Source organism: Electrophorus electricus, chromosome 2 (genome assembly GCF_013358815.1).
Source record: "Electrophorus electricus isolate fEleEle1 chromosome 2, fEleEle1.pri, whole genome shotgun sequence".
NCBI classification, from domain to species: domain Eukaryota; kingdom Metazoa; phylum Chordata; class Actinopteri; order Gymnotiformes; family Gymnotidae; genus Electrophorus; species Electrophorus electricus.
Window position 1 is genome coordinate 8,178,341 of NC_049536.1, and position 27,389 is coordinate 8,205,729.

Here is a 27,389-nt window from a genome sequence, read left to right on the forward strand (position 1 = left end):
ATTAGATAAGCCCATGTTGGATTTCATTCGCAAGTACGACTGCCATTCAACAGGAGCAGAAACGCTCGGAAAGACCAGGATTGTTTTCATGGAAGAGCAAAGTCTCTTAGCGTTATATAGCAGTCTGAGCGGAATGCGGTATGGAAAAGAAAAGGTGAAGATGTTGCTTTTATTTTGTTTGTTTTTTTTCTACAGCAATAAGAATAGCCTTTGTTAACTACACTGTAGCTAGATTACAAACACTTGCTTATTGTGTAGATTTATTTTCGCGATTCAGTGAAGCTAACGTTATTGAGCAAGAGGCAACAATTCAGTATTGTAGCTACAATACAAAGCGATTCGACCGCTTTCAATTTTAGTATAACGTGCATGTTTTGGCATAGCACTGTGTCATATCTAAATATTGGTTGTTGTATCGTTATTAATGAGGAGGACGTGTGTGGTAGGGACCTTCAATTGACCCTGGCCCGTTCATTGAAACACAGCTAACTACAAGCATCACGTGTTCTTTTATGAGCTTTATACGGTACAGAAATTGAAAATGACGTCCCACAGAAGTCCACAGGGTAAACACGATCGCGTACGAATAGGTTTTTTTTGTGAAATACACAGGTGTTCAGAAACCTCACCGCTTTCTGAAAGTCGTTGGACCGAAAAGTTTCAGAGACGATGCAAACTACTGTACCAAAACTGAAATCTGAAATTCACAAATGTGCGTTTTTATTTTGTTTGCCTTGCTTCATAGTACACAAAAGGTGAGAGTTGTGCATAATTACGTGAGTAACTTTAACACAAAAAATGAAATCCTGTTTTCACATTTTCTGCATTTTAGCTAGGCAAACTGAACAAAGAAAAGACAGCAGTTTACAGACGTCCGGTGGAAACTTTTAAATGCAACTAGTAGCTACACTTCTCCATTTTGATAATGTACAATCTTGCAGGCTATCACACACTTCAGTTTTTATCAAAGACTGGAGAAAGACAGAAGAACGAAGGTATTTTGTTCATACATTTTGTCCATGATTATCTTGTAGATAATCTTGTGCTGCTCATGATCTAGTGCAGGTACTCAGGATCCTAGTAAAGTATCCTGTAGGATACATGGATTTCAGTGAAGGATGTACATAAATCATTCAGACAAGTAAAAGATACATTAAACACAGTAACATGTAAGAAACATTAATTCAGGTTAGTTGGTTGATCCTCATCACCTTTTGGATTTGGAGATTGCTGGCAAGAAGACAGCATGATCTGGTGCAGGTAAGAGTCCCAGTGGTGCACATTAAGGCACACAGAGCTAATAACATGATGCTGGCCAACATCAGGTGAAGCCTAGCTAGGGCTTTCTCTTCCTAGTGGAAAATAATTAAAGAGAGGTTAGTGTTCATTGCCCATGACCTTGCAAAGCGTCTGCAGAAGACAACCCTGTCCACCCTTTGCCAGAGACTTTATGTTGCCACTCTGCTGCAGCAGCAGCTGGTGAGACATATGTCTGAATCATAGAACGGAAAGATAGAGAGGGTGCGTCTTTATGCAAGATTACTTCTAGGCTGTGCTGGATGTTCACAGCCCATTCTGCATTGCATTCAGTTGTGCTTTTCAATGCCTTCAGCAGGAGGCATGTTAATATTAGTACAATGGTGACATGATTCAACACTTAAACTGAAGCATAAATCGATGCTTTAGGAAAAGAAATGCCACAAAAGTATATCATTTTGATCATTTGGGTGTGTTGAGGATTAAGTCTGTTATGCCGAGTTTCTGTTTTTATGATCAGTTATTCAGTTATGTGAATTCATCACTGACCCTGCTCACACATACATTAGCATTACTCAAAGACCACACACAGGTCATCATTATTATTAAAATGAAACCTGGGTACCACATGCATATGAAGAGCTGACATGCATATGTAGTGTAGTATGTTCAACAATATATAGCCTTTTATGGCTCCACTTCAACATATCTGGTGTTGTCTGCTTAAAATATAGTGAGGTAACTGGCCAGATTTTCCTAAATAGTGGCAATTTAACAAATTATTAACGTATCCAAGTGAGATGCACTTGACATCCAGTTACATGTCGACATTTTCTATGGACACTAAAACACCTCCATGTCATGTGATCATAAAAATGATGCACTTACTCATCACATTAACAAAAAGGCCAATTCTCCAGACTTTGGGACATGGGCAAAAATCTAGGATTCCCAATTAATAATTAAGTTTGACCGTATCAATCTATTGACAATGACTTTGATCTTACAACTTATAAATGTAGGTTTAAAAAAAACAATCTAACACTGAAAACAGGGTTTATATATCTATAAATATACCAAATTCAGTAAACAGGTGTAACCAAATTGCATCAAGTGCAAAAATTCTCTTTCATTGTCCATATGAATCCATAAAGGTCAAACAATTTTGGTCTTCTGTATATAAAGAACTTTTAAAGTTATGCAAACAATTCCGGCCACCCCTTTGCCACATATACAGTGCACTTGCCCTCCCTTTTGATGCTAATAAGGAAAGCTCTTGTAGCTCTGTGGTTAAGGTACTTGACTTGTAATCAGAAGGTTGCCAGTTTGCTCTAAGCAAGGACTTTAGCCCTATTGCTCAAGCTGTATTCAGTCATAATGGTAAGTTGCATTGTATAAAAACATCAGCTAAATGTATCATACTTAAGTGGGCTGGAGTCAATCCTCATAAGTGGATGATCCTAATAAAACATCTAGTATCTTTGTAGACAAAGATTTTACCTCAAAATCAAATTTGATCTTTTTTTTGTAATAAAATTTGATAATAATGAAATTCTGGATACCTTATAAATGCTTTGTCATTATGTCTTTGGTGATTGCTAGTAATTAGTAATAACCATGTCCAAGTCATATATGGAAACAAAACCCACGTTTTTATCTTCATATTTTGTTTGTGTGTGTTAAAAAAATGCTTAAGCACTCAAAGAATTTAAAACATAAAAGCATCTTCCCTTGTGTACTTTACCTGCAAATGTTGCAAGGCTTGTGTCGGTAAAGATACACACCCCTGGATTAACTGAAGGCATGGACCGCACTGACAAAATGTACATCTCTATAGGCAATAGTAATGCTGCATTGTTTCCTACCCTTATGCATGTTAAATGGTGACTCAAACTAACGTGTGTTACCTGAGTAAGTAGAACAGTCAGTTTGGGGTCAGGTGTGTACTCCAAGCTGAGGCATGGTGCTGCATTATGGGAACTTTGCTTGTATGACTCTATAGCAAATGCCCTGACAGGTGGCATTATCTTCTCCAGGTGGTCATGAAGAGAGCATTCTGGTGGTGACCTGAAAATAACCTCAATTCAGCATACAGGTATACCATCTAAAAAGAACCACATAACATCTGTTATGTGATAATATTATCTTACGGAGTTTGAGGTAGAACGTGAGCTGGGGCGGTAATCCTCAGACAGGACATGGAAGCCCCGGGCTTTGTGTCAACATTATTGGATAATGTTTGGACAAGGTCAGAGTTAGAATCAGCGTTTGATATCTGGGTTTGTAGATGCAAGAATAGTGATATGTTTAGTAACTCTTTTCCAGCAGCACCTGGAGAGAAAAAAAAAATCAACAAGTTGAGCCAATATTAGACCACAGGTGAATTAGCTCCAACAGTTTGCATTATGTTCTTCCAGTCTACTTACACACCTCTTAGGCCTAGCTGGCTCCCAAGTAATGTGGCACTGATGGTGCTCTGTTTTCCAATGTCTCTGATATGCACCAGTGGTACTAGCAGGGCCACATTAGTAACTCCCATATTTTTTGAGGATGTGTTTGTGATTTCTACATCGGCATGATCTAAGAGTGGAGGCGAGTTGATCTCCTGTTTCCCATTTAAAAGCTCTGTATTGTTTAACTGTGTGCAGAACATAAGACTTGCAAATGATGTCAACATCTGGTTCCAGTCCTGAAACACACAAGTGTGTGTTACTTGCGTCCTTTGTCTGAAACATCCTAATTCTCTGTAAACTTTATGTACTTCACTGTAATTTGTATTATCGCTGCATATTTTACTACAGTACACAAGTTACTCCCTGGAATCTTCTTCCATATATATTCTGTTTATGCTAACAAATACAGAAAAGGAGACACCCTCAGATATTCACTTTGAATAAAGGTGGTTTTTTTTTATTGTATTAAAAGAATGCTCATGATACAACAGGCAGAATACTGTAATTACCATTGTGATGTCTGGGTTCTTGATGTCATGGTTCTCAGAGTATATCCCAATACTAATAAACGCTCCAGATAGTACCAGGAGGCACAAGAAAAACATAGCCACAGGAGGGTGATGTACAAATAAACCTTTCAGATTTGTGATAGGCTGCCACTGAGCCATAATGCATTAAAAACTCCTTCAATAAAGGCAGCACAACTTTTGTATTGATTAGCTTTGTTCTGATGGTGTATGAAAACAAGGCAACCGCTAGCTAGCAAGAATGTTTAGGTCTTCAACTGTAGGCGGACTTTGCATAGATGACTAATGAGTTTGTATAGCTGGCAACGTCATTTGCTTAATTTATCCATCACGTATCGCGGGTATTTCGCCGGATATAATATTTTTTATAGTTCTGTAAAAATGCCTGTTAGAAATTATTTAACAAAGGTAACTCCATAGTGCATGAACAATCTTAAGAAGAGTTTACTTCCTCAGGTGGGTGTGAAAGTAGGCTTTAGTTGATATTTTAAAGTAAAAGTCCTATGGCGGTCAGTGGTAGTTCCCGACAAAAAGGATACATTTGCGTATTTGCTTTTTTATTAAGTTGCCTACTGAGTAATGGAGTAATTGTGAAAACGATGTGAAAACACATGTTTACAAACTAGTCTGTGATGTTAAAGTTTATTTACGTTTATTATATTTAATTAGTTTATATCTCTTTTTGAAGCTGTTCAGTGTCTCCAAAATGTGTTTGATGATCAAGATTGGGTTAAGAGAGGAAATAACAAATTTTATTTTTAAGAATTGTAAAATAATGGGTAAAATGCATGTAGCCCGAATTCGAATAAAATGCGTAAATTAATCTTAATGTAAATAATTTTGATTTCAGACCTTACGGTCTAAGATGTTTATTTTGAACATACAACAAAATCCGGAAGTACTCCAGTATCTGACTTCACTGCTCGTTCTTAGGTCAAAGCTTTTCATTTAAACACGTCTTTAGATTGCAAGCCTGTTACCTAGATAAAGTGTGTGAGAGGTGAGGATAAATGCATCTTATTAGGTCGCTTTGTATTCCGTTATTATCAAAGTACTTATTATACGAAATGGAAGGGGTCGTGAGGTTTGAAAACAAGCTCCCTAACAGTGTGCTACGGTTAGCCAGGCTCGTTGGAACCAGATACGATTTAGGATAACCTGGAAACAAGTTTTATTTGGAAACAGGTTTTATTTTGCATGTTTTAAAGCTATTTAACTTTCTTTCGCCACTCCTTAAATCTTTCAAACTTCTTGAAGCCACGGCGTCAAACAGCTAGCTATCTAACTACTATCTTAACTGAAAAATCGGACTCCTTAGCTAGCTAGGTTAGCGTTATAGTATCTAACAAGAGCTCAGATGAAACTAGCATGCTAACGTTACTTAGCATACATGTAATAACGTGTTAATAATAATAATAATAATAATAATAATAATAACGTATTATTCATCTACTGTAACAGCTGCATTTGTTTGGTTACTTAGTGAGCTTTGTTTGTTTTCAGCCATGTCTACGGACCCCCTGAAAAAACGCAAGACGAAAGTCATTCGCGGTGATGGCGGCACGCCCGAAACTAAGCGGATTCGAGGAGATGCGGATCAGGTGAGTCGACTTCTCTAACGCTGTCCGATTATTCTGGAGGAACCGTCTACCCAAAGTCTTAAAATAACCCTCTACATAATTATCCAAATCTACTGATCATTGCCATAGTAGTTTTTACTCTCAAAGGTTTATTTTTTCTAACCTTGTCCAGTCTCTTTAATTTGACTTGTATTATAAACCTCTGTGTATAGAGTGGCAAAGCATTTTTTCAGGCGCACTAAGTAATTACTGTGATCTTATTTTATTCAACAGCTAGATTACAGGAATTCGCTTAAGTGTGAAAAATAAATGTAAGAGATGCTTTGATGTTATGCCAGACTTATGTGGATTGTATTGCTAGGCAAAGTTTCCACCTGCACTACCCCTTGTCGGCCAGAGGAAGCTGTATTCAGGCAGGAAGCAGGTTCAGCAAAAGCTTCTTTGTTTTAATCTCTCCAATTTCCACCCTAATCTCAAATACATCTTTTGAACACACCTCTCTTTACCGTGCACTTGGGTGAGGGAATGGAGTAATGTGCTAGTCAGAGTAGATCTGAGGAAGATGCTAGTTCATAAGTTGCCTATAACCTGTTGGCAGGCTGGGAGTGAGTGAACACATGCTATCTCTATGCATTTCTGAGTATGTCTTTCATTAGGATGTGCGTGTATATAACGAGGAAGTGGAACTGGAAGGAAGAGATACTGAACAGGACTACATACTATATAAAAGCACCTGTGAAGCTGTGGCTAAACTAATGGCTGAAATCCAAGATCTTAAAGCCAGTGGAGCTAAAGAAGGGGTGAGTTGTTTTTTATATTTTGGTTTGTTTAATCCCTAAGAAGCAGAGTGGTGCTGATTTTGTGTGTGTGTGTCCAGAGCATGGAGGTTGAGGAGAGACGAAGGAGAGGCTCTGTTCACTTCATTGCCTTGAAGAAGTTGAACCGGATGGCCCACATGAGACTGAAGAAAGCACGGGATCAGACGCATGAGGTACACACTGCCTCCACCCTTTCTTCTCCTTTTCTCATCTCTCCACTACAACTACATGGCTTATTCTGTCTCCACCCTTCGCTTCTTCAGGCAAAGCAGAGGGTGGATGTGTTGCACCTGCAGCTCCAGAATCTCCTCTATGAAGTTCTGCACCTTCAGAAGGAGATCGGCAAATGTCTGGAGTTCAGGTAAGTGAAGAGATCGGAGAGATTGGTGGAATGTGCTTTCGTTGGACCACTCTGCTGTGTTGCTTCAGAAAACTCCAAACGTATTTCCCTAATGCTTTGCATATTGTAAATAATTATCATAATTGTTTTGCAAATTAGGTCCCAGCATGAGGAGATCGAGTTGGTCAGTGTGGATGAGTTCTTTCAGGAGGCTCCAGCTGAAATTTCACGTCCTCATCTCACCAAAGAGGATCCTCATCAGCTTACACTTGCAAGGCTTGACTGGGAACTGGAGCAGAGGAAGAGGTAACAAATGCACACATATGCACACACGCACTTAACTTATACAAATAGTACACAGTGATATACTGAGAACGTATGTGTGCTGCTTTTTTCTCTTGAAAGGTGTTTTGTTTAAAAACTTGGCTTAACACTTTTGGATTGTTGGGATGTATAATTTAGGTTGGCTGAGCAGTATAAGAGCTCCCTGTGCACTAAAGAGAAGATCCTGAAAGGAATTGAAATGAAGAAAGAGTACCTGAACAGTCTGCAGCCTGGGCTACAAGCCATCATGCAGGTAATACATGCAGCCAGCGTACAGAACACTCACTTTGGAAGTGACCATCCCGTGCTTTGAGACTTTAGCTGGAAACATTAACTCAAAATTAGTTGGTTTAAGTGGGAAATTAAAAATGGGCAATGCAGTATAGATTTTATCAGCAAATAGTACCAGGGTTTTATCAATATTTATATGTTTTCATAAAAAGCCTTTTGTTTTCTTGTTGAAGGCCCTGTTGACAACTTTGCAACTTGCAAAGTGCTGTTGACAACTTTGCAACTTGCTTTTCCATTTCCCCTCCTCTTTTCATACACCGTGGGTCGTGGCTTTGAGGCAGGACTTCCCTGAAGTTTATTTGCTGTGGAACACACAACAAAGAGAGAGACGCATGAAAATGCCCCAAGTGTCCATTCTGGAAATTCATAGTAGTTGTATTGTTCCCATGTGCCCAGTAATAATCTCCCTCTTCCCCCCCCAGGCCTCTCTGCCTGTGCAGGAGTACTTGTCCATGCCATTTGAACGTGTGCAGAAACAGGCGGAGGTTGCGCGCCACCTTCCTCCACCTCTCTATGTGTTGCTGGTGCAGGCTAGTGCGTATGGCCAAGCTTGTGGTAAGGCACACGACTCCGTCCTGCTTCTCTGTCTAAATGACTCCCTGTTCTTTGTCTTTGCTGTGTCTTTTTTTTCCCCTGTGGCTTCTTGACACTATATACACACACAAACAAACAAACGAATTACTGATCTCTGACAATCTGCTAATCTTGCCTTAATGCAGCGAATGTGTGTTTGTGTGTATGTGTATGTTTCAGACACAAATCTCTCTGTGTCAATAAGTGGAGATGTAGATGAAGCCAAGGCCCTCTCAAGACCACCTGAAGATTCACAAGGTAAAAATGTGCGTCTAGGCTTGTGTGTGTGGTTTTTATATATATATATCTATATCTCTCTCTCTCTCTATCTCTATCTATATATATATATATATATATATATATAATAATAATTTAAAAAAACATGTAGTTCGGTGTGCTTAATTTATATTTATAAAGTGTATATGTCTGTGGTCCCCCAAGACGATGAGAGTGACTCAGATGCAGAAGAGGAACAACAGAACACTGTAAGTCACTTATTTTTCCTGGTGCTTTCTGCCTTGTTTTGAGCAAAGCCTCTCAAAGTCTCCTTTTTTCCTTTAGAAGCGACGACGTGCTACAGTTGGTGTTCAGCTGGATGACAAACGCAAAGAGATGCTGAAACGTCATCCTCTCTCACTGTGCATCGAGCTCAATTGTAAAGGTGCGTGAGTATGTGCCTGTGTGTACAACACAGATGCCAGCACTGTTCATTTGGACATTGAACGTGTCTTTGGTGCATGCCGTTAAACGCTCTCCTCCCTCCTGTGATGTAGATGGCAGCATTCTGCATTTGTTCTTCTACTACCTAATGAACCTCAACATTCTCACTGTGAAAGTTAAAGTGTCGGCCTCTGCCGACCTCTCAGGAGCCATCAGCGCAGGGTGAGCCGCCTCGTGCTAGCGTTCTCCAGTCCATTCTCAAATCCTCCCCATAAAAATGCTGTCTGCATTGTTAGTGAAGATCTACCCACTGTCTATGACAAGAAAATAGCTATAATTCATGATTGTTGCCAATGTTTCAGTTTTCCTCTGCGATGCTTCTCTGTAGGGAGCTTCTGAACCCGGAGTCTCTGTTGAACTGTCTGTATGCCTCTGATCACGGCCAAGAAACCCCTAACCCTGCCAACCGCTACCAGTTTGACAAAGTGGGGTAAGGCTCAAATTGTACTGCTATACAGTCTTGCAGTAATAATGGTAAATTCTAATGTTTGATGTGTGACTAATACACATCTTGTTTTTGTTTTTTAGTATAGTATCTTTTGCGGATTATGTGGCAGAGCTTGGACATCCGTATGTTTGGGTGCAGAGTCTTGGAGGGCTGCACTTCTCCAGTGACAGTCCACAGGTATGACTATGCTGCTCTGGGTCGGAACGGTTCTTCACAAGTATAACTATGCCGTTCTGTGTAAGAACCGTTTGCCAGAGAGAGGCATCGTGACAGTCCACAGGTATTACTGTGTTGCTGTGGGTAGGAACACGCACCAATTCAAGATGTGGCGTTCTGGGTTGTGTGGTGTAGTGTCTTTATTTACGATTGGATGGATGCGATAAATGGGGCTTCTGAATGAGTTGTAGGTGGGGAGAGGCTGCAGGATGGTACCTGGCTCCCTCTAATCAGGGCATACATGGAAGACGAGGCAAAGCTGACAACTTTGCCATACACTTGGCAGTTGCTAGAGAAGATAAATGATCATCTTAGGTTTGCAAGGATGAAGCTTAAACCCAGCAAGTCTAGATGTTTGTCAACTGAAAGGAAAACTTGAGCAGGAAAGTTTACTAATGGAGGAAGAACTGATGCATTCTATAATGGACATGCTATAGTGCAAGACTGAATAATTTGATAAAGAGCAAATTGTGGGGCTGAAGATGGTGAACGCTTTTAATAACACAAGTTGCTTTGGCGGGGTAAATTGACATTAATGTTTTAAAGTTTGGCTTACTACTTCATATTGGACGGCCAGAGATTGCGTATACTATACTTTGAATAAGGCTGTAAGGAAGTGGATAGGGGTACCATGCTGTCTGTGACATCTTATGGGAGATGAGTGCTGGAGCTGCTGTTTCGTTTGCTCTCTCGTTTTTATAAATAGTGACAAGATACTGGAATACAGTACAAGTGAGAGGAGAGGATAGCATACTTGCACAGATTCATTGCACAGTTGTGATAGTTGTTGTAAACATATGCTATTTGCTCTGACCATGTTTACGAGGGTCTCTTCCTGCTATGGGGTGAACAGCTGTCTTTTTCCTCTAGCAAGGGGTAGACTAACAGTTCTGCAAAAACATGATGTGAATGGTTTGGTTTTTCAGAATGAAATGAAATGCAACAAATGTACGGAGGATGGGTCTACTTATCTGTTCTCATTCTGAAAAATCCAGATGATGCTCATTAGTGTAGCAGCTCAGATTAGGCTGGACCCACGGTTGACCGCATTGTCAGCCAAAGTAGCCCAGTTGTCATATATCATTGTTCTTCCTCATTCTCTTTCTCTCTGACCAGTATTGTTCAAATCAAGTCACATAATCTGTGGCCTGTTGATGGAGCTCAGGCTCTGATTAATAACAATTAGTAAAAAATTAGTGAGGACTGGGCTTGAGTAATTGGTCAATGTGTGGCATTTGCATGGCATTGATTTGAATCATGTGTCTAATGTAGGGAACTGTTTAGTGTTTTGCAAATAGTGTGTTTTAGAATTGCTAAATGAGTGTAAGGCAGATAATGTGCTTATGGTTTAGGTCAATAAAGAGGCTACATGAGTTTATGTTTCCTGTTAGCCTGCTGAGTTTTAAGGTGAAATTTGGAATACAAACTAGATAATAAGCTTCAGCTAACTCCATCCATATATTTATTTATTTTTGTTGCTAACAAGGATGTACAGATGCACACTTCTTGCTCTTTACATTCAGGATGTTCTGTAGCAACCTTTGCAAACAGCTTTCATTTGTCTTAAACACTCAGACAGCGTGGAGGAATAAATAAGTGTATCATTGATGTAAGCCACAACAAACTTTATCATGTCCTGAAACACATAGTTAATAAAGAAGACTTGAAAAATGGAAGGGGTGTTGGCCAGACCACAAGACAAAACCTGTATCCAGGTAATAAATGTCATCTTCCACTTGTCACCCACCATAATACTCATTGGAATGTAGGCACTTCGGAGATCCAGCTTGGTGAAGAATTGGGCCCCCTAAGTTGTTCTAAAGTATTTGGTACTAATGGCAGTGGATGGCGTAATTAATGGTCACGTTAAGCCTCCTGTTGTCTATGAATGGACATAGACCTCCATCTTTCTTAGCTATAAAAAAAAAAAAGAATCATGTTCCAACGGGGGCCTTGGAAGGGCAGATATAACCTTTAGCTAGGGCCTCTGCTACATAGTACTCCAGGGCCTCGTTCTCAGTGATTGACACTGGGTAAGGTTGAGTTCTGGGAGGTACACCACCTTCTACCAGGTAATAATGAGCAGATACAGAAAGCCAGAGAGAAAGGACGCAAATAGCCGAATGTGTGTGGAGGGTGGGTATAGTAAAGTTGAGAACCAAGTGATCAAGACAATAAATATCATCTCACTAAGACAGACACTGACTGTAAGGAAATGGAAGAAAAAATTAGTCGAATTATGTTTTTATACAATTTTATCCATATTCCTGTTATATCCATGCATGACATCAGTAAAAATAGCATATATAATACATCCCACACAAAACAATTCCAAACAACTGAACCACAGCTCCATAGTTGTTTTAATGAAAAATATTGGATCAGTATCAATATTGGGTGACAACTGAATGCAAGATGTCAGTATTGGTATTGGATCAGAAAAACTGCTGTCCTGCCATCTCTAGAAATTGGTTACAGATATCAGGAGAAAACTACAGGTCCCTCAGTGCATTGCGTTAAATACATATAGTGTGTTGAGTAAATCGATAGTTTATTTCCAGAGTTAACAATTTTATTCAAGAATGCAGATGATGAAGTTTTGGAAAGGAAGAAGCTGAAATATCCACTTGGTGACTACTGTTAGAGACTGTGGGTGGCAGGTGTATTTTAGGCCAGTAGAGATGGTTGTTAGGGAATTTGTATCCAAGTCTGCTACATCTTTGCTTGTGTAATTTGGTTTTAGAAGCTGTATGCTAAAGGTAGCTGTGAAAGAATTATCAGAAGTAGCTGATGATGAGAGCATATGCTAGTTGGGGAAATGCAGTATAAAGTGGGCTGATGTGTGGCTGGTGGGTTTTGTTTTTTTTTTGGTGCTTTGGGCATGGAGAGGATCGGACACCTGAGTAGAGTGTGATGTCCTGGCATTGTCATGTCTATAAATGGTAAATCCAGATGGAACTGGTGGCATTGAGCATGCATTAATGGTGCCAGTGGGACTGGGTATGGCCTTAGTCACGAGGGAGATTAGTATGTTTGGAGTTTTAGGAGGTTTAGTGGTAAAATCCATATGGAAATGGCAGCACTGAGCATGCGTGGGGCTGGGTACAGCCTTAGTCACTGGGGAAGCATATATGAGGATTATGGTTTAGGGAGTGAATGGCTGTAAGTGGTATGTCTGTGGCTCAAAAGTGAACTTGGAGGGGGCTGGATCTTTGGTGCCAGTCCACACTGTTGAACCTTCTGGAGGTGTCATAATTTAATGAAGGACAGACTAACAACCCCCATGAAGAGCTTACGAAACAGTGGGATTGTTATGAGTGAAGTGAATGGGTCCTATGTGAAAACTTAATGGTTTGGCGCAGGATATTTACCATCTCATCCTGTGTATATAATTAAATTTTGCAGTGTGTTGTACTGCAGTGAATGAGAATAAGTTCAGGGTGAGATGCTGTACTGTGTGTGTCTGTATGTGTCTCTGTGTGTATGTGTGTTACAGTGCTGAAGGTCTTGTGATGTGTTGTAGGTGGAAGGACCACACAGCTCTCTCAGTGCCAGCCATATGGAGAGCACCATGAAGCTCCTGAGAGGACGTCTGCAGGCTCGTCTGGCATTGCACAAACAATTCAGCTCACTGGGTATAGGCGCATGTCCACAGGCACTCCACACACACACACACACACACACACACACACACTCATATATGCCTTTAGGATGACCATTACGCTCAGCTGTTAACGGGATATGTTTTGAGTATGTGTTTGAGTTCATAGCCGTGTCTGTTCTTGTAGAACACAGCATAGTTCCAGTCTCCAATGAGTGCCAGCATCTCTTCCCAGCCAAAGTGGTCTCTCGCCTGGCTCACTGGACTATGATGAGCTATGAGGAGTTTGTGGTACGTGCCTGTCTACAGTGGCTTTTGTGATCTTTTCACCTTGTGTTAAATTACTGGTTTAAAGGATGATAATTATGGCTGTGCTAAACTTGCTCTAATGTTGCATGAACGGCTTGGACTCTGCTGTGCTGGAATTGGGTTAAACTAGTGTGTCAGAAACAAAAATAGTGGATCATTGCAGAATGTATTAAGCATGAGAACCATAATCACTTAATCAATAAGACTTTTTACAATGTTGCCAAAGCAGTAAATGAGGCTTTTGCCAGAATCTATTGGTAGACCTGCAAAATGTATCTGTGTAGTTTTAAACATATTTAAGTCATTTGTAAAGGTGACAAATGGTTTCCAAGAAGGTGAACTTTCTGCTGCATTGGTTTAAGGTTAACAGTTAGCTTACCTACAGCTTGTATCACACCACCAAGCCATTTTTTTTAACTCTGCAGAAATACTGTTTAATTTCTTGTAATGATGATGCAACATAGTAAGTTACAAATATCACCAAGGAGGATGAAGACTGTCAAACTGAGTGGGTTTTTTGTGTCTGTGTGCGTCTGTTCAGCAATGTTGTGTTCAACAATCCAGAGAATAAACTCTTCTAGACAGTACTCGTGAAATGACGAGGTGTGTGTGTGTGTGTGTGTGTGTGTGTGTGTGTGTGTGTGTGTGTGTGTGTGTGTGTGTGTGTGTGTGTGTGTGTGTGTATTTTCAGGAGCTGAGTTTTGTGCAGCATGTGATGAAGGCTGGCCTGGTGCGGAACACTGACCTGTTTTTCATGGCCACAGTAGAGAGGGGAACAGGTGAGATGGAGAGAAAAATTTGGGTTTGATGATGAAATGTTCATGCATCAAATTAAAGTTTGAACACAGCATGGGATTTTACAGCCATAAAAATAGAATTGTACATTATTCAATTAATAGCTGGCCTCTAGATGCACACAGGTGATTCTCTGTCTTTTTTACTGGCGCCCTCTCTGGGTCTCAGCTCGTCTTCAGGCGGCAGTGGTGTTGAATCCTCGCTATCCAGAGATCACTCCTCTTTTCTCTCTTTCACTGCTCTGGAAAGGAGAGCGCAGTGGCCGCACAGACGATAACCTACGGGTAAGTATATTACTATCCCCAACATCCCTAGTTTTTGTTGACCCTCCTATTGCTGCCACAATCAGTTTCACCCCCATATTTTTTATCTTTATTTCTTTCTAGTCATCTTAATGGCTCTATTCATCCATTGTGAATGCAAAATTATTTTACTTTGATGTACCCATCCATTTTGCCTTCCTGACTGGTTCTTGTTCCTCCAGGCAATGGAGAGCGAGGTTAATGTGTTCAGGTCTGAGCTGCAGGGGCCCCGCCCAGGACTTCAGCTCCTGACCAACCAGATGCAGCGTCTCTGTGTGTGTCTGGATGTGTACCTGGAGACAGAAAGCCAAGTGTGCGATGGCTCAGAGGGCCCAAGGGAATTCCCGAGGGAGAAGATGTGCTTACGCACTGCCAGGTAAAATCAAGGCGCCCACAGGCATCCAATGAGTATTTTAGATTATTGTACACTTGAATGAGAACTCTCATTGAAATATTCATTTCTTGAATTTCAGGGGTCCAAATCGTCTGAAGCCTTTTAAGTATAATCATCCTCAAGGCTTTTTTAGTCATCGCTAAATGGAAATGCCTTCCCCTGCTGGGTCCCAACTCTGTGCCCACATTATATCTTCTTTTTCATAACTTGAATCTTCTTTCAAGTGATTGATTATACATCATATTGTTTGACTGTGTAGAATTAAAAATAAACCACTGTTTTTGGTATGCCATTGTCTTATTTGTGAATTGCTTACATTGCTTGCTAAAATTCTGGATTTTAAGAGTTTTGCTTTTACTTGGTTCCAACAATTCCCAGTAGCTTCAGATCTTGCTTTCACACAAGTCCCCTCTCAGTATCCTTTCTACCCTGTCAGTTCTCAACCCTGATCGAATGATCTTGTCGCGTTTGTGAGCAGGAATTATAACCCCAAAGTTGTCCAGCAGTGGTCAACATGGTACCTCTGTCCCCCACTCAGCCAACAACCAGCTCAACAGGCCTAGAAAAGACCAACACCTGCTCTATGAACCTTTTGTGCATAAGAACCCTGATAAAAAATGTTGATATCATGACGTTACTACACATGCAGTATTAAAAGAATCACACTGCAATTTACAAGAGGGAAGGTTACCACTTGCTGTGAGGCTTTAGTTACGGTATTTTCTATATGCATGTGAACAAGTGTTCTTTAAGAATAAAGAGATACCTGTGTGCTTCTGAAATAAACTCATAAAATGAATTACCATTGAGTGCTCTGAATGTTCATACTAGCGTTATCAAACCAAGGCCAAAAAGACAGTAATGGCATTCCCTGTTATTCCCCCCTTTTTGTCATTCTATTGTTAAGCCCACAATTCCACGCCGGAAGAACTAACTTTTGCACCCAGGTAACCCAATCCTCACCCGTAAAGACAGGCTACAGACCCAGACAGGAGGAAGTGATGAAACACAAGGACACAGGCTGAGAGATGTCAGTCGGGGCAGTTTGCAAAAATTGGAAGTAAGTTTATGAACGTTTACCATTTGTTAAGGAATTTGAGAGGTATGTTTCACTGTCTGATTTCCATCTTAAGGTGTGAAGTAATAACCTTTAACTACTGAAAGACATTGGCAGCTTTTAAAGATATGAAGGTAAAATTGTAGCCTGTCAAAGGTGTTGGGGGGGGGGGGGGGGGGGACGCAAAAAGGATCAACTGGTGAAGTACGCTGTACGCTAAAAGTACACTATACAGCCAATGTATAAGCAAGCATATATTTTTGTGTTACATATTATCTAAATCAATTATGTTGGTACAACACGTTTAGGAGGTGTAGTCCCCAAAATGTTTATAGAAGAAGCATTTTCCACTGAAGATTCACAATAAACTTGCCTGATACCTGAGAAAAGTCTTTTGTTTCTTCACTATAATGAGCTGAAATTGTTGTGGATTGAAGGTGTGTTGTTTGAGTCTGTTCACCTCTAAGGGTTAGAATTGTGGAGCTTATTTTTTAAAGGAAAAATGTGGCTTCCAACAATTATTCTTGAAACAGCTATTATACTAACACATAGTGACCTGGAAGTTTCAGAGAGTATGTCCTAAATCTACTTTAAATATGGCTGCCTCCATGTGGGGGACCCACTCTATGAAGTAAACTGATTCATTTGAGGACTATAAAGCAATCTTCATCTCTTTATATTAAAAGAGTACAAATAATCACTTTCATAAATATTGTTTGCTACTTTTTGGTGGTGAAAATGACTTCTTGTTCCTTTTAAGTTAAAGTATGTTTTAAATGATCTATTTTTTTCTTTTAAGTCACATGGATTTAGTACACAAGAATGAAACATTTGAAAGATTCTAGATTCAATAATAATCACATCAGTCACTGTTCATGAGATAAATTTAGGCTATTCAGCTGAATAATTATTCATGTTGAGGTCTTATATTTATGTGTCCATGTTCATTCTGAATTCAGAAATGTCCATTGCATCCCAACACAGCCTGGTCATCCATCTACTAAAGAGTGTGATATGTCTACAGCTTATTTGATAGTACTTTTGCTTTCCCCTGTTTTAAGAAAAGTAACTGTGACCAAATATGGGACACAATTTATACCTCGCAGGTTTAATGTGAGAAAAAAAAGTTAAAACATAGAAATATAACCTACCCAATTTAAGATATAAACTTTTATGTTTTAATACTGTCATCCCATGGGAAATGGGTAGTTAGTGTACATTTAGATTCTCACGTTCCGTGAAGGAGTGGAGGGGCTGTCTGACGCTTAAATTAGTGTATGGTAAAATATGTCCTCGCTACCATGTCAGGTAAAAATGCAATATGATTATGGCATAATAACGTTGATACTGCAAGCGTGGCTCCCTAATTTTCACTGTGAAGAGAAAATATGAAATCATATTAAATATTAAAATATTAAATATTAAATTTGCTTTTAGTTTAATTACAATATTTTTGGTTGTTGGTTTTTTTGTTTTTTTGTTTTTTTTTTTTTACAAATGCTGAGCTATAGATTAACAGCCATCTAGGCTGAAATATTTCTACAAACGTAAGTGATTCATGGATTCCTGTATTGTTTGTTTAATGTTACGTTTCCCGCTTTGTTATTTATATGTAAAAAAATCTAAAAATAGGCTCATCAAATATTTTGCGATGTAACATCTATGAGCTGGTATCCTACCTGCTGTGCCCTCTTAATTGTGTTACATTTTATTGGGTTTGGGTGCTACCTGACCCGAGATTTTTTTAAATATATACATATAAATGGCAAACTTCAATTCAGCTGTTTAGTTTGACGTGGATCAAACTTGACATAGTAGGGCATGTCAAGGTCACGTGATTCTGTATGCTCGGCCCCTCCCCCGCGACGGTGCGTCGTTAGCCATTGGTAGCTAACCTAACTAGCTAGGTGGCTAGCTAACTGCTACTGTGCAGGGTATCATTGAGATGGTGCGCTGTGTTCTGAAGATCGGCGTTGTTTTTCTGTTAAACAGTTCAATTTTCAAAACATAGAAAGATTAGGGTAAGTAAACATGTCTTCTGTTTCACCGCATATAACAACATTCGACGTGTGTCAATGTTATCCAAGCTAATATTAGCTGCACTCTTGGCAAATCATTTTTCCGTAGTTGTACTTGGGTATCCTAGGTGGCCAGCTACCTAACGCTAGTTAGCTGAAACTGGCACATACAGTTGATTATTTTTAAAAAAGCATGATTTGTCGCTTAGTGTTACAGCAAAACTTTTTTTTTTTTAATCTGAAGTTTCGTTGAATGTAGAGCAAATTTAAACCCATAGATTTGTAGCTGACAATGACATATAACTGCTAAATTTGAGGTAAAGAGGTAGGAATAGCTAGCGCAGCTATCCTAACTTGCAAAACCTGCAAAAATGTTGGACATCGAGAGACGGGTGACAAAAGAAGAGTAACTACCATGCCATAGATCGCTGGGAGTACAGGACTTTGCTGACTGTCTGAAGAAATTCTGTGTATTACAGCTTTACCAATGTACTAAAAATCTAATTTCCCCCGCAGAGACGAACAGATTGAAATGAGAGTTATTCTGATATTTCTTTACATCCTTATATCGGTCCCTGTGATCAGAGGCACCCTCTCAAAAACAGATGCCAAAAAGTCTAAAAAAGTGCAGGAGGCTGAGGTAAGGGTATAGCCCACTTAGCTGATATACCTTTTAAATATCTGAAATTCTGTGTGGTTGCTTTAACTTTTTGTTCAAAATAGTCTTTTAAATTTCTTTAAAATGCGTTGGACATACTTTATGTGACGGTAATATTAGGAGACCGTAATAATTAGTTAGCAGTCATTTAATGAGTGTCACTAGACATTGGCACTTGCTGTGGCTTTTTTCCATACTGTCTATGTGGGTGTCTCAGACAGCAGTAGCTGAGCAGCCAGTGCAGGAGCGTGGTCTGGTAGTGACAGATCCCCAGTGGAGGGATATAGTGAGAGAAGAGAAGAGATACTGCCCTCACACCATATCAACACGTCACTTCCAAGGAGCAGTGCTGGGTTACATCACACCAGTGAGTTCTCCCACACTGTTGGGTCTTTTCTATATTTTTTTTTGTTTCAGGAATATCAGTAAGATGAGGATAATGATGTGTATCTTAAGGCCCATATTTCAAATAGTTGAAAATGGAACCATACAAGTTTGTGCTGTTTTTCTTCTGCATTGGAAGCATTATGTTTGTAAAAGATATTTAAGTAGTGTTTTATTTCAGTAATTGTCTGTTGGTTCAATGGAGATATAGAGATTTGTTCATTTTGTCTTCATTCATCCTTTTATGACTTTCCTCTATGAATCTTGTCTTTTTGTCTTTTATTCCCTGTCTTCTTCAGTGGAACTCTCATGGGTATGACATTGCAAAGCTGTTTGGGCCTAAGCTAACCTCAGTATCTCCTGTATGGCTCCAGCTCAGACGCAGGGGGCCAGAGAGCTTCCATATTACTGGCTTGCATGACAATGATTCTGGTGGGTGCGGCCTATCCATTTTCCCCCCAGGCCTGTCCTCCATACCAGTATCTCATGATTTTTAATTAATCTGAAGTTTCTTTTAAAGGGTGGGTTAAAGCTGTGAGGAAAGCAAACAGGAAAAATAAAATAAGTGAGTATTTTCTCCATTTTACATTATAGAATTTTGGCCTGTAACTCCCTGGATTTATAAATAATTCATAAATGTGAGTAATACTTACTAGTCTCTATCCTGTTTAACCCTCATACTGTTTTCTGCAGTACCTCGGTTGTTATTTGATGGTTGGTCCTATCAAGACTTTATGAGTGTGCTGGACAGTGAGGATGAGATTGAAGAAATTGGAAGAGAGATTGTTGAGGTGGCAAAGGTACAGTGGAGCTTCCCAATGTTTTTGGGATAAACAATTAACTGAAGGATCTCTTTATAAAGCTGGATCCAAGTTGGATAGTTCTTGCAATTTAGTTTATACCCATGTACAGTACTTGGTGGTATAATCCGGCACTGCATTTTAAAGTTATTCTGTTGTGTTGCATTTTAGGCTGAAGGATTTGATGGCTATACTCTGGAGCTTTGGAGTCAGCTTGGAGGAAACAAGAGAAAGTCAGTCTGTGTGATTGTGTGTGTGTGAGACTTGACGAAAGTAAATGAATGCATTAAAACATCGCTGAACAAGTTATACCTGTTAAAGCAGCTGGAGGTGTGTCAGAGGTCCTCTACACTGAACACACTGCTGAGTTTGTGGGTTTATGAGTCATCGTTGTGTGATGCAGAGAACTGGTGCACCTGGTCACACACCTGTGTAAATTCCTAAAGGCTGGGAAACTTACCTGTGTTCTCGTCATTCCTCCAGCTGTCAGTCCTGGGTAAACGACACCTCACATGATCACTCACTAATCCTACATCTTATACTTTTTATGGTCTTTGTTGCTGCATATTTGTGTCTGTTCATAATTAAACTCTGTTTTGTGTTTAGGACAACCCAGCCAGGGATGTTTGGACAGGAGGACTTTGAGAAGTTGGCCCCCTATGTGGATGCATTTAGTTTAATGACTTACGATTACTCTGGCCCTGGCAGGTTAGGCATGCAATATAGAAGGAATCACAGAAAGTTCTCATATCTTTTTACTTATTCACATTGAAGTGCTTCACAAAGTTCTCACATTCTTTGAGACTTAAGTGCTTTGAATACTTCTTGCAAAATGACATTAGTGAGGGTTGTGCCATGCCAAAAGTGCATTCCCAAGCTTACATACTATTGGCAGGTTCATTTTGCCTGTCAACCAGTTACAGGATTTGTTGCATAGTGCTTTTATCCATGTTCTGAGTTCAGTCAGCTGCCATGTGCACAAAATGGTGAACAAATCCTCCATATGACATCCGTGATTGGTTGTTTTCTCCATAATTACATCATATTCTTTGCTGAAGCCAAGCAAACATTGCCTCTGTACAGTCATAGCCACCAGTTGAGACTGACAAATTGTTTTTTATTGCCTGTTTTTTTTTTTTTTTTTCCCCAGATGTTTATATGGTATAGTGAAGTATAATTATAAGCATTTTATAAGTTTAAATTTTTATTGACAATTACATCCAGTTTAAGCAAAGACTATTTACAGTGTTGGCCCTTTTTTAAGACTTCTGCAATTCACCTTGGCATGCTGGATATCAGCTTCTGGGCAAAATCTTGACTGATGGCAATGCATTCTTGCCTAATCAGTGCTTGGAGTTTATCACAGTTCCTGTCCACCCTCTTTTTGAGGATTGACCACAGGTTCTCAATGGGCTTGAGATCTGGGGGGTTTCATGGCCATGCATAGCAAATTCAGTGTTTTGTACACTGAGCTGCTTGGTTATCACAATTACCTTGTGACATGCTGCTCCGTCAAGCTGGAAAAAGCATTGTTCATCACCAAATTGCTCCTGGATCGCTGGGAGAAATTGCTCTTGGAGGATGTTTTGATACCCTTCCTTATTCATGGAAGTGATCTTAGGCAAAATTGAGCAAACCCACACATGAATGGTCTCAGGATGCCTTACTGTTGGCATGACACAGGACTTATGGTAGCACTCACCTTTTCTTCTCCGGGCAATCACTTGTCCAGATATCCAAAACAGTCTGAAGGGGGCTTCATCAGAGAAAATAGTCTTCTGCAATCCAGTCCCTATAGTTCCTGCAGAATGTCAGTCTGTCCTTGATGTTTTTCTTGGAGAGAGGTGGCTTCTTTGCTGCCCTTCTTGCCCCTAAACCATCCTCTAAAAGCCTTGGTCTCACTGCACCCACACCTGCCTTCTGCCATTCCTTAGCAAGCTCTGCACTAGTGGTGACCTGATGCCGTAACTGCATTCTCTTTTAGGAGACAGCCCTGGCAGTTGCTTGAATTTCTTGGGCACCCTAAGCCTTCTTCACTGCAATTGAACCTCTCTCCTTAAAGTTGTTGATGATTCGATAAATTGTTGATTTAGGTGCTATCTTACAAGCAGCAATGTCTTTCCCTGTGCCCTTTTGATGCAATGCAGTGATGACTGCACATGTTTCCTTGGAGGTAACCATGGTGAACAGAAGAAAATTTCAAGCACCACCACCCTTTTAAAGCAAACAGTCTGCTCTCCTAATCAGCATGGCAGAGTGATATCAGCTTCCTTGTCCTCATTAACACTTTCTCCTGAGCCAACGAGATCATCACTGAAATGGTTAGCAGGCCATTTTCTAAGCAGGGCTGAAATGCAGTGACTGGAATGTAGTAACTTTTGTGATTAAGTTCAATTTCATGGCAAGGAATGACTTTTTGCAATTAATTGCAATTCATCTGCTCACTCTTCACAATCTAGAGTTAAGGCAAATTGCCACCATAAAAACAGAAGCAGCAAACTTTGTGAAAACCAAAATTTGTGCTAGTCTCAAAACCTTTGGCCATGACTGTAAGTTGTATGCTGCCTTTATAGTCTGGATCTAGTTACTTGTGCTAGTACGTGAAATCTCACCAGCTTGCTAAAAGATGAATGGTTACAAATATAAAGATGTATTGCTGCATCTCTGTTTGGAAGCAGGAAGTAAAAGGAGGAATGTAGGATGATTTTAGAACATAAATGTCTGGCATGTTGATCTGCTCTCTCAGAGCAGTGTTTATACAGGCTCTCTGGCTACTTCATGACTTCATCTGTTGAAAGGGAGCCGTTCTTTATTTGAAATCCAACTGTTATGTTTGTGTGTGTGTATACATATGTCAACGCACAACTGGTCATGTGAAATGAGCTATCTTTACTCGTAACTTAGATTTTTTTTTCCAAACCTTGATCTGTAAAGTATCATCTTCAACTTCAGGTTTGTTGTGTGTGCTGTAGGCAAGGCCCCAGTTCACCACTGCCCTGGGTGCGAGAGTGTGTGCTGCAGCTTGCTCCACAGAGCCAGTGGAGACACAAGATCCTGCTGGGCTTGAACTTGTATGGCCTGGACTTCTCCAGCAACGGGGGGGCTGAGCCCCTCCTAGGGGGCAGGTATGACTTAAGAAATATCAGAATACTTAAAATTCTTGTATACATGTAGAATGCCTGAATTTGTATACTCATGCTGCTTATGGTGGTATGAAAGTTTCAGAATAAATGCTGTCCATGTGTAATTACAGTGTTTTTATGGCATTGCAGATGCCATGTTTTCATGACGGCCGTCTTTGACACTGTGCATCTTTCTCCCTGTCTTTGTCTTTTGTAGGTACATTGATCTGTTGAAGGAGGTCAAACCAAAGATACTGTGGGATGAGTATGCAGGAGAGAACTATTTCAGTTACAGAAGGTTTGCCATGTGCCCCACATGCACCCGCACACGACATGTTTCATAAAACGCACAGCAAAAGGGCCAGTCCAGTCACAAGACCTTAGTCATCATCTTTAGGTCTAGTATTTGACTCCAGCATTTCTTTAGCAGCACCTTAAGTTCAATCAGCTTGACGCATAGTAGGCTGCAGTTGCAAAAAAAAAAAAAAGTTTTCTATAATTGCTCAACATACTTCGGCATATAATTTTAGACCATTAATCAACTATTTTATTTCCGTTCACTGATATGCCTGGTAGTGGTCAGTTGATTAATAGGGCTGAGTAAAGGCCATTTTGAGATAATCAGCTTTGGCTGTGGTGTTTCTATTTTTATATATATATCCACAAAATTTAGTTTTAGTGCAGTTTTAGTCCAGTGCAGATCTACTTAAGCCACAGAGATATTGCAGACTAGAAGTGTCAAATACATGTTCATTTATGTTAAGCAATTTTGTCTCTCATTTGTTTTATCATCATTATTACTACTACTACTAATTATTAATAATAATAATAATAATAATAATAATAATAATAATATTATTATAACTCTTAATTGTAATGCTGCTTGTTGCTTCTTTGTTTTAGGAGTAATGCAGTGAAACATGTAGTCTATTACCCAACTTTGAAGGTAAAGCTGTATGTTTTTTTTTTGTTTGTTTGTTTTAATAGCTGATATACATTTCTCATAAATATCACTCACAGGTATGCTCATCCTCTCTTTCTAGTCTCTTCAGTTAAGAATTGCACTGGCAGCAGAACTTGGAACAGGAATTTCTATGTGGGAACTCGGTCAAGGCTTGGACTATTTCTATGACCTTCTGTGAACTGGACTGGGACCATTAACACACGTGTACCACATCCAAAATGTAACATCTGTTCAAACACTGATGTGTACAGTACATTGTTATTTATGACAATGCCAATGCTGAGCATGACAATAAAATTATTTTTATTAATTCTGGTTTATCCAGAATATTCTGAAAGCTACTTGTGTAAACATTACCACTAATGTAAACATTACTATATATTCATCCAAGTATAAATTTATATTCATACTTTACATGTATAAGCATATATTCCTAAACATTTGACTTAATCAGCACACTTTGTCTAGTGTATATGAGAAATGGAAAGTTTTATTGACATTTTTTTCCACAGACTCGCCTTATATGTATTGTAAAAGGTGCAATGATTACAGGTTCTGTTTTACATTTCAAAGCAAGAGCCCATTATCAGTCACCACTTTTGGTCTTATTGTGAGAGTTGCAGAGTAGTAGTAAGAGTACCCTGACAGTCAGTCAGTAATGTTCATAGAAATCTAAGGGTGAATAGGAGCTTGTGTGTAACATGCAGCTGTTTTGCACTCTGCATTAAATCTAGCACAAGCTGGTGAAGGGGAGTGGGGGATAAGATGCCTATATTTCTGGAAAAATCATGTAATCTCTTCTGAGATACTAATGAAAAGTAATTTCTTAATTCTTATGTTTGTTAATAAGACGAGTACAATACTTCCAAAATCAGCAATCTGAAGATGGAAACAATCACTTTTTAAGGCCACAGAACTGTACATTCACTGGTATACAATGTACACTTAGATGTACTCCACCATGAAACAAAGGTTGACCCAGAAAACAAGTGTTCATGATTTTACACTTGTACCAAATCTGGCTGGTATACTAGGAAAGAATCAGCAATTCACATTCTGTTTCTGGGAATCTACAGTAAAATTATAAGGCTACTGTTAGCAGTAGTAATAGACATCAATGATCACAACTGTCACTGCTTTGCAGTTTTTTTTTAACTGAAAATTGAGTCCAAAAAGCCCCAGACCCAAACATTTAATGGAAAAGTGTATACTTATTTTACATTAGATTTGTTGATGAAAAATACTCTGTAATGGCAATGTATCCAGGTGGAATACAAAAGACATGATTACTCATCACTTGCTGCATTTACAGCTTAAATCATGCAATTACATATCGGGCCCACCTTTTCCCATCAATTAGCATTGTCCTCTCTTTGTTTTATCCCAGATGTTCAACTGGCCATGAACAAAGGTACTGTGTAGGCAAATGAGAGGTTTTACTTGCCATTACATAGGAGGATCAGGTTATTAACTGCCGCTGTAGTGGACTGAGTATTCTGACCAGTCACTAGATGGCGATCTAGGACCACATGTAATGCATCTTCTTGGCTGGCTGCAAAAGATTTTAAAACATTTCATGTCAGAATGGGAAAACATTGGTTTTTTTTGTACATTTATTTTGTTGCACAATGAGATGCCATGTATCAGATTGGATTCTATATGTTCACCTGTGTACGATCCTCCATTGTCTTTCACAAAGTCTTCTACAATCAGAGGAAGGTTGGCAAAATCTGGGAAACGCACCAGCTCAAACACTGAGGGCTTAAAAAACATGAGGTACAGTAAATAAGGACCATAAATTCGGAATGAATTATGAAACAAAACGGGCATTTTTGACAATTCACCAACTTATTTAGTGACAATTAATTGACAGATTATTGACACTCACTCCAGTTAGGCTGTATCCTCTAAATATCCATTTCTGTGATTCTATGGCACAAAAGAGTGCAGACACACCTTGTCCCACAGCACACACAGGCTCTGGAAAACCCATCCACCCAAACACACACAGAGTGATCACTTCTATCTACATGAGCAAACATCCAAAATAATCATATCTTTACTCATAAAGTCAAGATATTGAAGTGTGAATGCCACAGAAGCCACTAAGACCATTCAGATACTGTATTATACAGCTCTTACTCTTCTGAGAAGTGAAATGCGTGAGGATGCGTGCCAGGGAGCCACTGTGAGCGAGGTCATTCAAAGCTCCTGGGCAGTCTGGAATCAGCAGAGCCTGGTAACGTGCGCCTGCAATACATGAATCAGTGCCTGTGTAACTTTGGCCAATGCAACCTATAGCACTCTGTATTAAAACATCACAATACATTGTGATAATGTCTAATTGTTATCATCAGTGGAAATAGAAAGGGAGAGTATGAACACACCATTGTTGCTAAAATAAAAATCTAATAAATGGCATAAAAGTCATGTCAATAGTTTGACCATCAATGGATTCCAGTTTGGCAGGAGTGGCAAAGGACTTGACGCTGAAGTCCTGAACCCATCGAGCAGAGCTTTCATCAACCCCGGCGAAGTCAATAGGTTTCCCCTGTGGTATAAGAGTGCAAGATATAAGTTGTCTTGTACTGACTGCTGAATCAAGTACATTTAGTGCAATGTAGTTACAGCTGGAGTTAAAGTAATTAGGTTAACCAGCCCATTTCTCACCCCTGGTGTAGCTGTCTGGAGGTTGAAAACTGGACTACAGACAGAGAAAGATTGCTGGAACGACCGAACCGAAACTCCTAATAGCGGGAAAATAATGAAATTACGCAAGTACTATCCAAGTTTGACAAGATGTACTTTGACATGTTACTATATTAAAATGTTAACAAGCAGAGTCTTACCTTGAGGTGCTGCACTTGCAACAATAAGGCATGTAGGTTTAGACGTCATTGTTCTGTTTCCACTAAGAATATCCAAGTCCACAGTGTTAAACCTAGCTAGCTAGCTAGCTAGCTTCTTAAGTCAAATAACAGGGATGACAATATAAAAGGCTACACAAAATCAGAAACACATTCACAGAACAAACAAAATTGCAAGATACAAGCCTAAAAGGAACAAGAACTTTTATTCATAGAGTTTAGAAATGTAAGGCAGGTTCCCTTTATTGTTATTGTTCCGTCAACTAAAAGATTCCTTCTCGACCTCGTCGTACATGTAGTTCCGCATACAGATGCAACACGGGGTCTCTCTCTCTCTCTCTCTCTCTCTCTCTCTCTCTCTCTCTCTCTCTCTCTCTCTCTCTCTCTCTCTCTCTCTCTCTCTCTCTCTCTCTCTCTCTCTCTCTCTCTCTCTCTCTCTCTCTCTCTCTCTCTCTCTCTCTCTCTCTCTCTCTCTCTCTCTCTCTCTCTCTCTCTCTCTCTCTCTCTCTCTCTCAACTAAGTGGTAATAAATACCAGCTAAGGGACGTTTTACTGGCACTTACAAGTACTG

The 27,389-nt window shown here is 39.6% G+C and overlaps 4 protein-coding genes across 7 annotated transcripts; 2 read left to right on the forward strand and 2 right to left on the reverse strand.

Moving 5' to 3' along the window:
- The first annotated feature begins 81 nt into the window (after positions 1-81).
- Positions 82-15,235, forward strand: thoc5 (THO complex 5). Of its 3 annotated transcripts, none has more exons than XM_027000991.2 (20): positions 82-154; positions 5,741-5,838; positions 6,474-6,617; positions 6,695-6,808; positions 6,899-6,996; positions 7,135-7,281; positions 7,438-7,552; positions 8,013-8,145; positions 8,344-8,421; positions 8,605-8,648; positions 8,725-8,824; positions 8,937-9,045; positions 9,212-9,313; positions 9,412-9,508; positions 13,071-13,182; positions 13,336-13,439; positions 14,149-14,236; positions 14,421-14,536; positions 14,737-14,930; positions 15,028-15,235. In XM_027000991.2, the coding sequence occupies exons 2-20, from the start codon at positions 5,743-5,745 to the stop codon at positions 15,089-15,091; spliced, it is 2,055 nt and encodes a 684-aa protein (XP_026856792.2). In that variant the 5' UTR covers positions 82-154; positions 5,741-5,742; the 3' UTR covers positions 15,092-15,235. The 3 variants fall into 3 exon arrangements, with proteins under 3 accessions (XP_026856792.2, XP_026856793.2, XP_026856791.2); XM_027000992.2 differs by lacking the exon at positions 82-154 and adding an exon at positions 3,332-3,352; XM_027000990.2 differs by lacking the exon at positions 82-154 and adding an exon at positions 5,147-5,237.
- zgc:158398 (uncharacterized protein LOC568894 homolog) lies at positions 182-4,687 on the reverse strand. Of its 2 annotated transcripts, XM_027000994.2 has the most exons (6): positions 4,220-4,687; positions 3,688-3,946; positions 3,408-3,588; positions 3,165-3,324; positions 1,212-1,352; positions 185-1,090 (listed from the first exon to the last, which is right to left on the reverse strand). In XM_027000994.2, the coding sequence occupies exons 1-6, from the start codon at positions 4,376-4,378 to the stop codon at positions 1,070-1,072; spliced, it is 921 nt and encodes a 306-aa protein (XP_026856795.1). In that variant the 5' UTR covers positions 4,379-4,687; the 3' UTR covers positions 185-1,069. The 2 variants fall into 2 exon arrangements, with proteins under 2 accessions (XP_026856794.1, XP_026856795.1); XM_027000993.2 differs by having other exon boundaries at positions 182-1,352.
- A 2,650-nt stretch (positions 15,236-17,885) lies between the features above and the next one.
- Positions 17,886-24,261, forward strand: chid1 (chitinase domain containing 1). Its single transcript, XM_027000958.2, has 13 exons — positions 17,886-18,026; positions 18,540-18,663; positions 18,899-19,048; positions 19,365-19,497; positions 19,586-19,630; positions 19,759-19,865; positions 20,037-20,098; positions 20,269-20,361; positions 20,472-20,573; positions 22,838-22,990; positions 23,205-23,285; positions 23,891-23,933; positions 24,031-24,261. The coding sequence occupies exons 2-13, from the start codon at positions 18,556-18,558 to the stop codon at positions 24,127-24,129; spliced, it is 1,176 nt and encodes a 391-aa protein (XP_026856759.1). The 5' UTR covers positions 17,886-18,026; positions 18,540-18,555; the 3' UTR covers positions 24,130-24,261.
- Positions 24,262-24,423: 162 nt separating this feature from the next.
- gatd1 (glutamine amidotransferase like class 1 domain containing 1) lies at positions 24,424-27,206 on the reverse strand. Its single transcript, XM_027000957.2, has 7 exons — positions 26,801-27,206; positions 26,622-26,698; positions 26,397-26,502; positions 26,094-26,201; positions 25,840-25,931; positions 25,619-25,712; positions 24,424-25,503 (listed from the first exon to the last, which is right to left on the reverse strand). Exons 1-7 carry the CDS (start codon positions 26,847-26,849, stop codon positions 25,388-25,390), a joined length of 642 nt encoding a protein of 213 aa, XP_026856758.1. The 5' UTR covers positions 26,850-27,206; the 3' UTR covers positions 24,424-25,387.
- Between the last annotated feature and the right edge of the window lie 183 nt (positions 27,207-27,389).